Source organism: Monodelphis domestica, chromosome 8, assembly GCF_027887165.1.
Source record: "Monodelphis domestica isolate mMonDom1 chromosome 8, mMonDom1.pri, whole genome shotgun sequence".
Taxonomy (NCBI): domain Eukaryota; kingdom Metazoa; phylum Chordata; class Mammalia; order Didelphimorphia; family Didelphidae; genus Monodelphis; species Monodelphis domestica.
In genome coordinates this window covers 81,903,195-81,917,627 of record NC_077234.1, presented here as the reverse complement: position 1 = coordinate 81,917,627, position 14,433 = coordinate 81,903,195, and the positions used below count along the sequence as shown (strand labels likewise).

The 14,433-nt window shown below is 37.8% G+C and overlaps 1 protein-coding gene across 31 annotated transcripts in view; it reads left to right on the top strand.

Moving 5' to 3' along the window:
* The window catches only part of UNC80 (unc-80 homolog, NALCN channel complex subunit), a 230,409-nt gene that overhangs the window by 107,360 nt on the left and 108,616 nt on the right, over window positions 1-14,433 (top strand). For 22 of the 31 annotated variants that reach the window (XM_056808118.1, XM_056808124.1, XM_056808110.1 and 19 more), the window contains exons 24-25: window positions 4,614-4,749; window positions 10,345-10,478. In XM_056808118.1, coding sequence (XP_056664096.1) covers window positions 4,614-4,749; window positions 10,345-10,478 — 270 coding nt within the window. Of the gene's footprint in view, window positions 1-4,613; window positions 4,786-10,344; window positions 10,479-14,433 lie in introns of all 31 variants that reach the window. The other 9 variants (XM_056808112.1, XM_056808104.1, XM_056808099.1 and 6 more) reach the window with 1 other exon arrangement.

Genomic DNA, 14,433 nt, shown 5'->3' with positions numbered 1-14,433 from the left:
CTTGGGCACAGGAGAATTTGAAAGTCTGTCACCTTTGTGGAAAGAAGTTGAGCTCTTGAGACCAAGAAGTTATTGGACTCCAGATGTTGTTATGAAAAGATCATCCCCACCTGCCTGTTTTTATGAGTTTTCTTTTGTATTTTCCCCTTATTAGTCATGCTTGGCTGGAGCTTATCAGATTTAGAGCTAAAAGTGAATTATTTTGCTGGAACTTTTCAAATCGCCCAGTTAGTTCTTTTTTCCTGATGTGTTGAGTTCACCACTTAATCTGAAAGGTAAAGACCAGCTCATGCTCTCTCAAGGTACAAAGAATTCAACTCTAATTGCATTTTTTATTTAGGGTACTTTGACAAAATCCATGTCTGCCTTGGTTTGGTATTCATCAAAGAAAAGATTATTACTTAGTAATTTGCTCAAAATCTTGATGTGTAATATTTATTGGGGAAAATGGGGAATTGGAAAAACAGGGGATAAGGAAGGCTTGTAGCAAGGAATGGAGGAGTTTAGGGAGAGAGGGAATATTGCTGCTGGTGAGGCAGAGGTGAGAGATTTCCCCTGCTGAGAGGCAGCAGCAGGGATCCGATAAGGACCGTTTGTCTTTAAATGACTGAGCTGATGTTCAGCTTCCTTTATGCCCAGAAAAGATAGTCCACTTATTTGACTGTGATATTCTTTTTTTTTTGCAGCTCATTTTTTTTATTTATTATTTTTTTTAATATGTTTTTTTTGATCATTTCCAAGCATTATTCGTTAAAGACATAGATCATTTTCTTTTCCTCCCCCCCACCCCCCATAGCCGACGCGTAAGTCCACTGGGCATTAGATGTTTTCTTGATTTGAACTCATTGCTTTGTTGATAATATTTGCATTAGAGTGTTCGTTTAGAGTCCCTCCTCTGTCATGTCCCCTCAACCTCTGTATTCAGGCAGTTGCTTTTTCTCGGTGTTTCCACTCCCATAGTTTATCCTTTGCTTATGAATGGTGTTTTTTTCTCCTGGATCCCTGCAAGTTGTTCAGGGACATTACACTGCCACTAATGGAGAAGTCCATTACGCTCGATTATACCACAGTGTGTTAGTCTCTGTGTACAATGTTCTCCTGGTTCTGCTCCTCTCGCTCTGCATCACTTCCTGGAGGTTGTTCCAGTCTCCATGGAACTTCTCCACTTTATTATTCCTTTTAGCACAATAGTATTCTATCACCAACATATACCACAGTTTGTTCAGCCATTCCCCAATTGATGGGCATCCCCTCGTTTTCCAGTTTTGGGCCACCACAAAGAGCGCAGCTATGAATATTTTTGTACAAGTCTTTGTGTCCATTATCTCTTTGGGCTACAGACCCAGCAGTGCTATGGCTGGGTCAAAGGGTAGATATTCTTTGACTGTGATATTCTAATAAGAGAAATTTTAATAACCAGTTTGGATTGGAGAGATATCAGGGAAAAAAAGAAGAGAGAAGTCCCTAAATAAGGATGGAGTCTTCTTAGCTTTGGAGCTGAGGCCAGGCCTCACAGGCTGGTGGAGGGTTTCTCCCACTCTCATCCTCTGTGGTAGTTTTGCCAATTTCAGAATCTAAGCAGTAGACAGAAAGCAACAAGAATAGTTCTAACTTTCAGAACTGGTTGGGCCTGTATCTTCTGGATGAACCAAGTAGAGGCACTCCTAATCCAGACTGAGAATCCAACGCTCCTCCCACCTCCAACACCAGGAAGGAAGGAAGCCTGGAAGGAAGGAAGTGCTAGTCACAAGCTCCAACTGCCACTCCCAGTTACCCCTTCCCCCATCAACTGTCAGTCTTGACAATTTCCTCTCTATGGATAGTCCCACTGTTGCTTATTCCAACACAATGGCAGAAAGTCCAGAACTTGTTCTTGTTTCCTTCCCACAGATTTAGGCAGAATTCAATTGAATTTAACATAACATATTTATTAAAGCATCTACTCTAGTGCTAGGCATTGAGATGCAAAGCTAGATAAGACTTAGATCCTTCTCTTAAGGAACTGGCAGTCTTCTACACAAATAAGTATGATAAAGAGCCATCAGTGCAAAAGATAGATCTAAGCAAAATGCTATAAGAAAATGGATGACAAAAGAGTTCATTTTCATGGGAAGTGTAGGGTTGTTGAGAGAGGAAAGGGGAGAAAAATGGAATTAAGGAAGACTTTGTAGAGAGGGCAGCATGTTAGCTGGACCTTGAAGGAAAGAAATGGTCCTCAGTAGTTAGAAATAGTATAATGGGGAAAAAAAACTGAGCTTGACATCTAGAGAAACGTGGACTCAGATCCTAGCTCTGATTTTTGCTTGTTGTATAAAGTAAGATATCACATAACCTTTTGGTACATCATGCTTTTTCCCTATTATAAAACTAGATTTTTTAAAATTTTTATTTAATATATTAATGTCTTATTAATTTAACATTAATATAGTTTGTATTTGTTTATATAGTAATATATTATTATACTTATTATTAATATATTTTGCTTTCATTCTGCCTTAATTTCCTCTTATATAAATCCTTTCCCACTTCGAGTCACCTCATAATAAAAAATTAGTTTTAAAATATATATAAACAAAAAAGGAAATAAAACAAAATACCATGAATGCGTTAGAAGAAATTGACATTTTATCCAATTGATAATAGAATAATCACATGTATGACCATTCCCCATATCCAAAGTCCAGTCAAAGGTATCTCCTCACATCTCTTTTTCAGGGCCAGGCTTCTTCTTTAAAATTTCGTAACACTGATATTCTGTTTGTCTTTTTATAGATATTATGTATTGTTTTCCTGGCTTTCTTTTTACTTCACTTTGCAACAGTTTATTTCCATAATAAAACAATTTGTTTTTCCATGCCTTTCTATTCATCATATTCATCATTTCTTACTAAATACATTCATCCACCACAATTTGTTTAGTCATTCCCCTCATTGATGGCCATCTATTTTGTTTTGATTTCTTTGATACCACACAAAGTGCTATTAATATATTAGCACAAATAGAACCTTTCTTTTTTTTTTTACCAACCTTATAGGGGTATATAACTAGCATTTTTTGAATATTCAAAGATGGTAATAGTGGAATAGGGCAGGGAAAAAATAGCTATTTTAGCACTTAAATTCATTTTTGAGCCACTTTTCAGGACATCCAAGGTTGTCTAACAGTTAGCTCATTATAATAAGGTCCCTGATTTGTTCATAACAGGGTTCACCACTCCCACTGTTTCAATAAGGGGTAGTGAAAAGACAATTTGGGAAGCCTTGATGACTTGGTCTCTTCTTCCCAATGGGGGGATTGGTAAAATAGGGTAAATTGGTAAAATTAGGGTAAATAAGGATGTGTAAATTTTGGCAGTGCTCTAATAAGAGACAATTCTGAGTTTCTGGATATAATGTTGTTATAAACTTTCATAGAGTAGGACTCTACCCATGTGCTATTATTAAGTTACTTTAAATAGTTCCTATTCCTGATGTAATAGTTGGGTATTATAGCTTGGTACAAGCAGCTAGGTGGCACAGTGGATAGAATGCCAATCTTTCCTGTATTCAAATAATCTGGCCTCAGACATTCACTGGCTGTGTGACCCTGGGCAAGTCACTTAACACTCTTTGCCTCAGTTCCTCATCTATAAAATGATATGGAGAAGAGAATGGTAAACCACTCTAGGACTTTTGCTAAGAAAACCCCAAACGGGATTGAGAAGAGCCAGACATGACTGAAATGACTGAACAACAATAACATCTATGTGCAAAATGTATTTGTTTTCTAGTTGATTTTGTTTTTCTTGCTCATTTGTAATATCACACAAGAAAATCCCCCAGACTATACAAAAGTAGACTGGGAAAAGTGCTTCCCTGAGTGGTATACAAAGATAACTTCCATGACTGAATACATTAAAAATTCCCCATTCATTACTATCCAGATAAGTATCATCAAAGAGCATTATCAGAAATCCTCCAGAGGATCAAGACTTGGTGTTTGGTTTTTTGTTTGTTTGCTTGTTTTGTTTTTTGTTAGCAATAGCTTCTACAACAAATCATTGCTTATTCTCTTAGATTTTTGCTATTAAAAAAAAAAAACATTCATAGACAAAAGAGAAATTTGGATTTGTAACATGTTCTAATGGATAGAGAGCCATCTTCTGACCTGGAAGATGTGGGTTGAAGTCCTGCCTCTGAGCCTCATTGGCTGTGGGACCCTAAAGTCATTTAGCTCCTTAATGCTCCAGGCATTTCTCTCCGTTGCAGGGAAACTGTACTCTCTGCATTGACAAAATAATAATAATAATAATTCCTCATTTGAAGCTCTTTTACCAATGGAATCTCAGGTCCAGTGCTATTCTTTCTCCACACAGAATTAACAAAGAGTAGATTGTTTGCATGGAGTTATTCATATAAAAATTTAGCCTAATACATCTTAGAGACACCATTAATGTTTTCTGTTTCTTGGTTTCTATATATGTAAAATCAGAAAAATGGTACTGCCAAGGCATGCCATGCTTGGAATGATTCACCAATATTACATTCTCTATAACACTAAGACCCGATTCTCAGAAACTGAAATTGTATGCTTTTGTTTTTGTTTTTTTGATTCTTTCCCCTCTTTATGGCAGGCAATTGGTGTCCGACTGAATGAACTGTGCCATGGAGAAAGTGAGAGCCCAGCCAATCTGTTAGGTCTTATTTACGACGAGGAGACCAAGAGGAAACTGAGAAAAGAGGATGAGGAAGAAGACTTTTTAGATGACAGTAAGGAGACTCCCTTTACTACAAGAACCCCTGCTTGTAAGAACCTCTGCTTTAGAAAGAGCACTTAATTCTCTTTTCTCTTTCATATTCTTGCCACTTCCCCACATGCCCTCACCCTTTTTTGCTGTGCATGACTGTAAAGCATGTGGACAGGGGCGCTGAAAAGATCACAAGGGGCTATAGAACAGAGGTAATGAATCATACTCATGCTGTCTCCCCGCCTTTCGCCTTTGTATTTGTCCTTTTGCATTTTGCTATCACACAAATATTAAAAATTGATTCTATCCCCTTCAGAGAGAATAGCCCTATTTAAAGTGGTGGAAAATTACTAGCATTTCTGAAACCTCCCTCCTTCTACCTCCTTTGTTATTTTGAGACTGACATGCCATCAGATAGCATAGAGAGAAATTTTTAACAATGAAATACTTTTCAAATCACCGAGGCCACTGAAGTATTGAAATATTTAATTGAATTATGTTGCAGCATTCAACATCCAATTGAAACCTAGAAAAAATAAATTCACAGGTGTTAAAAATGTGAATGCCTGTCATTCTGTATTTATAACTGGAAATCAAATTCAGGTCTCATGCCATAGAACTTCAAAGAAGTTTGTATATGTCCTTTCCAAGACCATTTGTGTACATGTGTTCTACTGTACCATATCCGCATGCATTTGTGAGTGTCCCATCACCTTTTCTGGTTATAAGACAATAATATTAAACTTATGAACTTCATTTCTTATGTTGAGAAACAGTATGGCTTGGATGGTAGAGAACAAGCCTTGGATTCAGGAACCTGTTCAAGTGTTGCCTCTGGTCCATCACTTAATTTCCCGTTCCATAGGCAGCTCTCCAAGACTCCAAGTTGGGAAGCGGTTCTTCCCTTTTTGGTACATGCAGTTGGACTTTTTACCCTGGGTGTTTACTCTGTCAGGGAAATCACAGATCTGGACCAAAGAATAAAATGCAGCCTAGAAGATTGAGAATATCTTTTTATGTATTTAGTTATAAATGTAAGAACATGATTCTAGGTTAATTCAATGCACATCTATTAATAGCTCAATCACTTCTATAGTGCTTTAAGGTTTGTAAACCGTTTTACCTATGTTCAGTCATTAAATCCTCACCACAATAGGTTGATAAGTGCTCTATTATACCCATTTTGCAATTGAGGAAACTGAGGCAGAAAGATTAAGTGACTTGTGCAGGGTCACACAATTAGAATTCAAATGCACATCATCCAGATTCCTGAGTCCTACCCCTGTGCCACCTTGCTGCCATCTGTGCCAGGAATAGAATAACAGTATAAATAATTAAATGAAATTTTCCAAAATGAAAAAATAAAGAAAAAAGAACACTATATTAGACACATCCACTGAGGACCCATTTCTGAGATGCCTCCCTCCACACTCGTCTGAGAGTCCAGTACAGGCCACGAGGCCTTGCAGGGCCCTCCTGGGACAGACTTCAGTCTAATTGTTTAGTAAAAGCATTTTGGTGGAGAGCAGAGGGAGTCCTGGACCTGGAATCGGGGGGACACATGTTTAAAACCTTCTTATTGGCTGTGTCAAGACAACGTGAAATGATCGAAAACCTCCTTAGGTGCCGGGCTCTGTACTGATCCCTATGACATTAAGAAACACAAAGGCAAGAGACGTCTGTGCTCGCCAGGAGTTCACACACACACATACACACACGCACGCACACACACACACACCCGCACACGCACACACGCACACACACACAGAGTAAATTAGTGCTACTTAAAGGAGACCAGGAAAGACTTTTTGCAGAAGAGAGTAGGAGTTTTTGGGACTGGAGGTATGTATTTTAACCTCGCTGAAACTCAGCTTCCTCATCTGTAATAATAATTGGTGGTGATAATAACACTTATTAGAAGTCTAGATGTCTGTAGGCAACAAAGTGGCTCCGTGAATGGAGAGCCAAGCCTGGACAAGGGAGGTCCTGAGTTCAAATGTAGCCTCAGACATTTCCTAGCAGTGTGACCTTGGGCCAGTCACTTAACCCCATTGCCTAACCCTGACCACTTTTCTGCCTTGAAACCAACACACAGTATTAATTCTAAGACAGAAGGTAAGGGTTTACATTTTTTTTACTTAAGGTGCCATAACAAGTAGGGCGTTGTACTTGGGAGCAAACTCTGCTTCAGACACTAACCGTGTGACCTTCTTTATGCCTCAGCGTCCTCATCCATAGGAGGAAGGAATTGGTTTTAATAGCCTCCCTTCAAGATCCAAACCACTGATCCTGTCCTTCCTAGCACAGCCCTGAATTTCCAAAGGTCCTTCAGAGCAGGGATGGCTTAAAGAGAGACTTGCCTTCTCAGGACCATTCCTTATGGGAGGCCACTAAGGTAGACGTGTATATATTTCAGCCAAGAAGCTTCTGTCCCCTTCCCTTCGTCATAGGCAGGGTTCTGAGGGACCAATTCCTAATGGAAGCACCTTTGTGTTCCCAGTTTTAGCTCAGAGAACTCTCAATACTATGCTGCCCAGAAACAGCACAGGGACGTCCACAGGAGGCCTTGGCAGAAAAGAGGTCCTTAAGGTGCATCCATCACAAGCCCTTTGTTCAGAAACGCTTTCCTGTGTGTGGCCCTGCCATGATGAATCAGGATGGTGGCCTTAAGAACAAAATGCAGAGAGAGAAAATAATGCAAACAGCCTAGTAAATGTCACTTAGCAACGTCTGAAAAGCCCAGCATCCGAGCTAATTGCTGCTGTGACTCAACCACAGAACACAAAAAGCATTTTCAAAAATCACTTCTGCCACGATGCTGTTGCTAGGGAGCTCAGAGATGCTGTCTCCATGGTCCCTGATGGGGAGAAATGGACCGCTGCTCATGTGGCACTGCCATTGGTCGATGCCAAAGTCACAGCAAAGGATGGTCTTAGAGAGCAGGGGCTCCGCTAGGGCAGATTCCCTAAACGCCCATAGGCAGCCAGCATCCCTCTAGGATATAATATATATACATATAATACATATATTATAATGTGCATATATAAGATACATATGTAAAAATTTATAAATATATATTACAAATATGTTTTAACTATTACATATATGTATATATATATATATATTTACAAGATAATCTCAGAAAGAAACCATTAGCATTAAAGAAGACCAGGAAAGACTTTTTGCAGAAGAAAAGAGAAGCATTTGTGACTGGATCTATATATAGTAATATATGTTAAGTTCACTATTTTAAGGAATAGTTTGTATTTCATCATGCCTGTCATCTCAACCTAAATGCCTATCTTATCTTTTCTATGATAACATTAAAATTATTTTTCTGTAAAGAAAGAAAAAAAAAATATATATATATCCTGTTCCCTTTCTATAAAAGAGATTAGGAGGCCAGTTAGATGGCTCAGTGGATTGAGAGCCAGTCCTGGAGATGGGACATCCTGCATTCAAATCTGGCCTCATATACTTACTAGCTACTGTATGACTCTAGACAAGTCATTTAGCCTCTGCCTTCCTCCGTTTCCTCATCTCTAAAATGGGGCTAATAATAGCTAGTAAAGTTGTGAGGATCAAATGAGGGAATGTTTGCAAAGCATTTTGTATAGCTCCTGGTATGTAGTAGGTACTTAATCAATACTTATCAACAGAGGTCGTCACTTGATTTTTTTTCTAATAGCTTTGATTACAGAGCTTTTTTGTCAAAATGAAAACTGGAAACAAGGATACAAAATAGTTGATTAGCAATTGTGTATTGAAAGCAGTAAAGGCTTCCACAATACGAAACAAACCAGTTCTGAGTTTCTCCCAAGATAAAGTTTAACAATTCTAATTTCTTCAGTATTTATCAAAATACAAAAGAGAAAAAAAGTAAAGATTTTTTTTTCTTTTCAGATTGCAAGTCTGACCCTTGTAGTATGGGAACATTTGACACATAGAGAGATAGGGGGAATTGTTCCAGAATCGAACTGAATACATCTAGAAGGAGTAACTCCCCAAGCTCCCATGCTCAATTTATTTTCTTCCAAAACCTAGATACCATAGAAAAATACCTAGTATTCTTGACTGTGTCTTATCTCCAAGCCAAGCTTTGAGGCTAATGTAGGCTGGGCTTACTATAGAGAGGTTTCTGGGACAGTTTCAAACAATAGCACCATACACTTAGCAAAAATTAAAAGGCTGTGTTTCTTGTTATCCAAATGTGTCAAAAAGTTGTTTTCTCTCTTCTTCAAATCTTTACTTTCAGGGGCAACTGGGTGACTCAATGGATTGAGAGTCAGGCTTATAGATGGGAGGTCCTAAATTCAAATCTGGCCTCAGACATTTCCTAGCTATGTGACCCTGAGCAAGTTACTTAACCCCTATTGCCTAGTCCTTACCATTCTTTAACCTCAGAATCAATACATGATTCTAAGAGGGAAGGAAAGGGTTTAAAGAAATAAAAAATAAAATTTTAATTTTTAAAAAACTCCTTACTTTCTGTTTTAGAATTGATATCAGGTATCAGTTCCAACATCATTCTGTTCCCTCTACCTAGCTGGTCCTCTAGAGCTGCTAAACTAATTTATGTTGTGCATTCCTCAAGGTAAAAGTGAAGAACATTCCATAGTTGTACTGTAGTCATGGCAACATATCAAGTAAATGGTATTAAAACCCAGAAAAATAGAGAAGGTTTAGGTCAGCAAAGCTTCTCTGTATAGACAAGCCATTAGATTATCTGGTTGCTGCTAAGCAGATCTTATTTTATAGCTCAACATTGAGCTTGTTTGCTTTCCATTACACAAATATGCAAAGGGTCTGTGATTTCTTCTAGTTTGAGAATTCTTTCTACCACCAAAGACCATTGTTGTCTTCAGGGGGAATAAATTCTAGGGAGCTGGCTGAGGCAGAAAAGGAGCAAACACTTATTATTATGCACCTACTGTGTGCTTTGCACATATCTCATCTGATCCTCACAACCTTGGGAGGGAGATGGCATTATGGTCCCCATTTTATAGTTAAAGGAACTGAGGCAGATGGCAGAGGGGAAGTTATTTACCCAGCATCCGAGGGCTAATAATTGTCTGAGGTTTGAGCTTGGCTCTTCTCCATTTCAGGTTGAGTTTCCTATCCTCTGCCCCATCTAGTGGCTTTTTCTCAGCAATACAGTTAGTAAATCAAGATTTAAGCTATTGGGCTTCCTTCTTGGCTACAAGACCAGCATGTCACTTGGCCAGCCTGTCCTACATAATTAAGATAACCTGAATCTGTTTGAATGACAAATTAAAGAATTTTTAGAATTCAATTTTTTTTTGAGCATTTGATTCTTAAACCTAGGATCCTTTACTCTCGATAGGGTCGATATAGTACTCAAATATCTAATGGGTTATCTGATGACATGATTCTGAGATCATCTCTAGAAAGTTGCAAAATGGACAACTATTATGTGTATAGATGTGAATAGACAGCCTTCTGAGGAATTAAAGTCTTCCACTTGACATTGATTGGGAATGCTTCCATGTTTAGAGATACACTTTGATTTTACACATGTGTAATGGTGTTCATCAGACTGAACCTCTGCATCATCCTTTGGGCTCTCCTCTTAACAAAGAAATGCCCTCCTTCACAGGTACTGTGAACCCCACCAAATGTGGCTGCCCCTTTGCCCTCAAGATGGCAGCCTGCCAACTTCTACTAGAGATCACGACCTTCTTAAGAGAGACTTTTTCCTGCCTCCCTCGCCCACGTACTGAACCTCTGGTGGTAAGTGAAGCACGGATGTTGAAAATAAGGAAAATATTTAGACAAGCGCACACAGAGGTTCATATGCTTTCTCAGCTTGCTACATTTTCTATGGCCAAATGTACAAATATAATTTTATAAGTTAATTCAACCCAAAGATTCTCATGTTTAAAAAAAAGTGGATTCTTTTTCCCCATAATCCTATCAAAAGTTAATTTTCTGCAGAGAAATCACAAAAGGGAGCACAGCTACAGAAAATAATTGACCCTTGTTACTAGCCTGTGAAGATAAAAGGGTTGCCTATTTGAGTAAGAAATGCTGTAGTTATTAACGTGCCTTAAATTTTTCCAAAATGGCAGATTGTGTCTTATAACCAAAATGTGTTTTCAAAAATAAAATCTGTGCTTTTGCCTATGTTTTTAACTCCTCTGGGGGAATATTTCTCCTAGTAAACACATTATCATTTAAGCCATAAGTAATAATGGTAATGATCACAACAATAAAAAAACTCAATTTTTTTTTACAATAAAATTTGTGCTTTTGCATATCTTTTTTATCTTTTGGGGGAATGTTTCTCTCAGTCAGTACATTATCATTTAAGTCATGAGTAATAGTGATAATGATAAAAAAATAACATCAACAATAATAAAAACCCACCTTTTTCAACAAAATCTGTGCTTTTGCCTGTTTTTGACTCCTTTAAGTGAGAATTTCTTCCAGTAAGCACATTGTCATTCAAGTTATGAGTGGTAATGATCATTATAACAATAGCAATAACAGTAGTATTTACAGAGCACTTTGAGATATTCAAATCTTTTATAAATTTTATCTCATTTTATCTTCACAACAACTTGAGAAGATAGATATAATTATTATCTTCATTTTACAGATGAGAAGACTGAGGCAAATGAAAGTTAAAGGATTTATTTGTTCAGGTCATCTAGCTAGTATGTATCTGAGGCAGGGTTTGAACTCAAGGCTTCCTGAATCCAGGTCCAGTGTTCTGTCCAATGATCTGCCTATAATTTGTCTTCTGCAGGCTAAACATCTTCTACTTCCTTTAATTAATCCTAATATGGTATGATTTTTGAGTCTCTTTGCCATCTTGTTTGCCCTTGAGCTTGTTCATAACCTTTCTCAAATGGAGCATTTCAAACTAAACTTGATATTCAGATGTTATCTGACCAAGGCAAAAAAGACTGGTAATATCACATCACCAGTCTTGGTTGCTGTGCCTCCATAGTCCTTGAGAGTCCCAGAATCTTAAGCAGGTAAAGAACAGGCTAACTGCACTTTCCTTATCTCGCATTGGTGAATGGATTTTTTTAACACAGTTATGAGACTGTTTATGAGACTATATTTATGAAATATAGTAGTGATATATATTATATATAAATAAGGCTTTGTTTAAAAGACTAATTTTGAAATATCGTAGTGATATATATGTGTGTATATATATATATATATATATATATATATATATATATATATATATATATATATATAGTCCTCCTGGATAAAGAAATGGCCTTGCATTGGGAAGGATTGAGTTCAAGTCCCACCTCTCACCTAAATAGGCTGTATGCTACACTGGACAATTTACTCAATGTCTCAGTACACTAGGCAACTCTGTAATTACTCATTTCAGAGTAGAGACTAATCTGCAGTAGTCACGTAAATGTTCTATACCAGTAAAACCAAATTTTGTCCCCCAAATCATATTTTTAGATTCAACCCAGTGCTCATTTTTCATGCCACTCTGCCATCCAATGGACTGGCTATTGCTCTGAGCATTTTGTTATCTGCAAGTGTGATAATTCTATGCCTTTATCCAGGTCTTGGATAAAAGCAGAACAAGACCAAATGCAGATCCTAAGATATTGCAGCTTCCAAATTGTAGTGGAACCATGAATTGTTACTTTTTGAGATATCATCACTCAACCCCTTCCAAATCCAAATTCCAAACTGTCCAGTTGACACCTATCCATCTTTTCAACAAGAAAAAAAAATGAAGACTTCATCTTTTGCTAAAATCTAGCCTCCATATATCAGTTCTAGGGTATTCTTCCTGTCCAATCTCCCAATAACACTGCTAAAAAAAATTAGTTTATCTGGAACAACTTGTTCCTAATGAAATATACCAGCTTGTTGTGATCACTGCTAGCTTTTATTCATGCTTACTAGCCATCTTTTTATAAAAATCTGTCAAAAAAGCATTTATCAAGCACATACTATATACCAGGCATTGAACTAAGTGTTGCAGATGCAAAAAAAAAAAAGGCAAAAACTATCTGCTCTCATGAAAATTGCAATGTAATCAAGGAGGCTATACTTATGCCACCATGTACAAACAAGAGACAGCCAATGAAAACACTGAGCTGAGAGATGGCGTGTATTGGGTAAAGGAAATGAAGGAAGGCCAGTATCATTGGGTCATAGAATATGTGGTAGGGAGCAAGATATAAGATCGGGCCAGGTAATGAAGGGCTTTGAGAGAAATATTTTATATTTAATCATAGAGATCATAGGAAGTCATTGGAGTTTTATCAAATATGGAGATGACATGATTGGACTTGGGCATGAGGTGATGAGGGCTTAGATCAGAGTGGCCATGTCAGAGAGAAGGGGACATAGATAAGAAATGCTATGAAAGTAAAATTGTCAAGACTTGCCAATAGGTTGGAATTAGGAAATAAGAGTAAGGAGTCAAGGTTTAAACCTAGAAGTCAGGGAAGATATTAGGGCCCTTGGCAGTAACAGGAAAATTCAGAAAATAAAAGGACTTGAGGGAAGATTATGAGCTCAGTTTTGGTGTTTAAGGTGGCTGTGGGACATCCAATCTAAGGTATCCAATAGACAATTGGAAATAGGAGACTATAATTCAGAAGAGAGATTGACTGGATGGATAGATCTGGGAATTAATAGGATAGAAATGATCATTGAATCTATAGGAGCTAATGAAATTACCAAGTGAAATGGTGTGGAGGGAGAAGAGAAGAGGACTCAGAATAGTCTTGGAGAATACCTGCAATTAGTGGATCTGACCTGAATAAAGGTCAAGTAGAACTAGGAGAGAGCAGTGTCTCAAAAACCTAGAGAGAAGAAAGTATTAAGGAGGAGAGGAGATCAAAAGTGACAAAGATTGCAGAGAAGTCAAGAAGAATGAAGCCAAAGAAAATGCAATGAGATCTGGTCATTCAAAGATCATGGGGAAATGTAAAGAGAATAGTTTGAATTGAATGATGAAGTTAAAAACCAGACTGCAGAGAGTTTAAAAGTGAGAGGAAAGGAAATAGAGATAACAATTGTACATAACCTTCTCAAGGAGTTTAGTCCAAAATGGGAGTATCTGGGAGCATGTGGACAGACTGAACAGGAGCTTCATGAGGACAGGGGAGACATGGGTATGTTTGTAGAGAGTAGGAAAGCAAGCAATAATTAGGAAAAGATTAATTATTAGTGAGAGAGCAGGGATCATCAGGAGAAGATGGTATAGAATGGGATCACTTGTGCATGTAGAGGGGTTAATTATGACAAGGAAAAGGTCTATCCTTGCATGTAAGACAGGGGTAAAAGGGACATTTTGGTGAATGAAACCTGAGTGAGATGAGATGAGATGAGATGAGATGAGGAGGGGAGAAGAGGGAGCTCTCTGTAAACAGCCTCAATTTTTACAATGAAATATGAGGCAAGCTTCTCAGCTGAAAGAGTTGGTATAAGAGCTATTAGAAGGAAAAAGCCACTGTGGTAAGTGAGATAGTAAATCAATTAGGAAGGGGTAAAAGGATTGCCTGGCCACACTGAGGACCCAGTTGAGATTCCACAACATAAATCTGTATAATGGATCTAACCACTAAAGTTTCATTGTTTTCTCCAACTTCATTCAATGAGTAGGGGTAAAGACAGTAGATGGTGATAATAGTCCATGGCAGGGTCAGATTAGTGATAAAATAATGGAGTAAGGGACTCAAGAGAA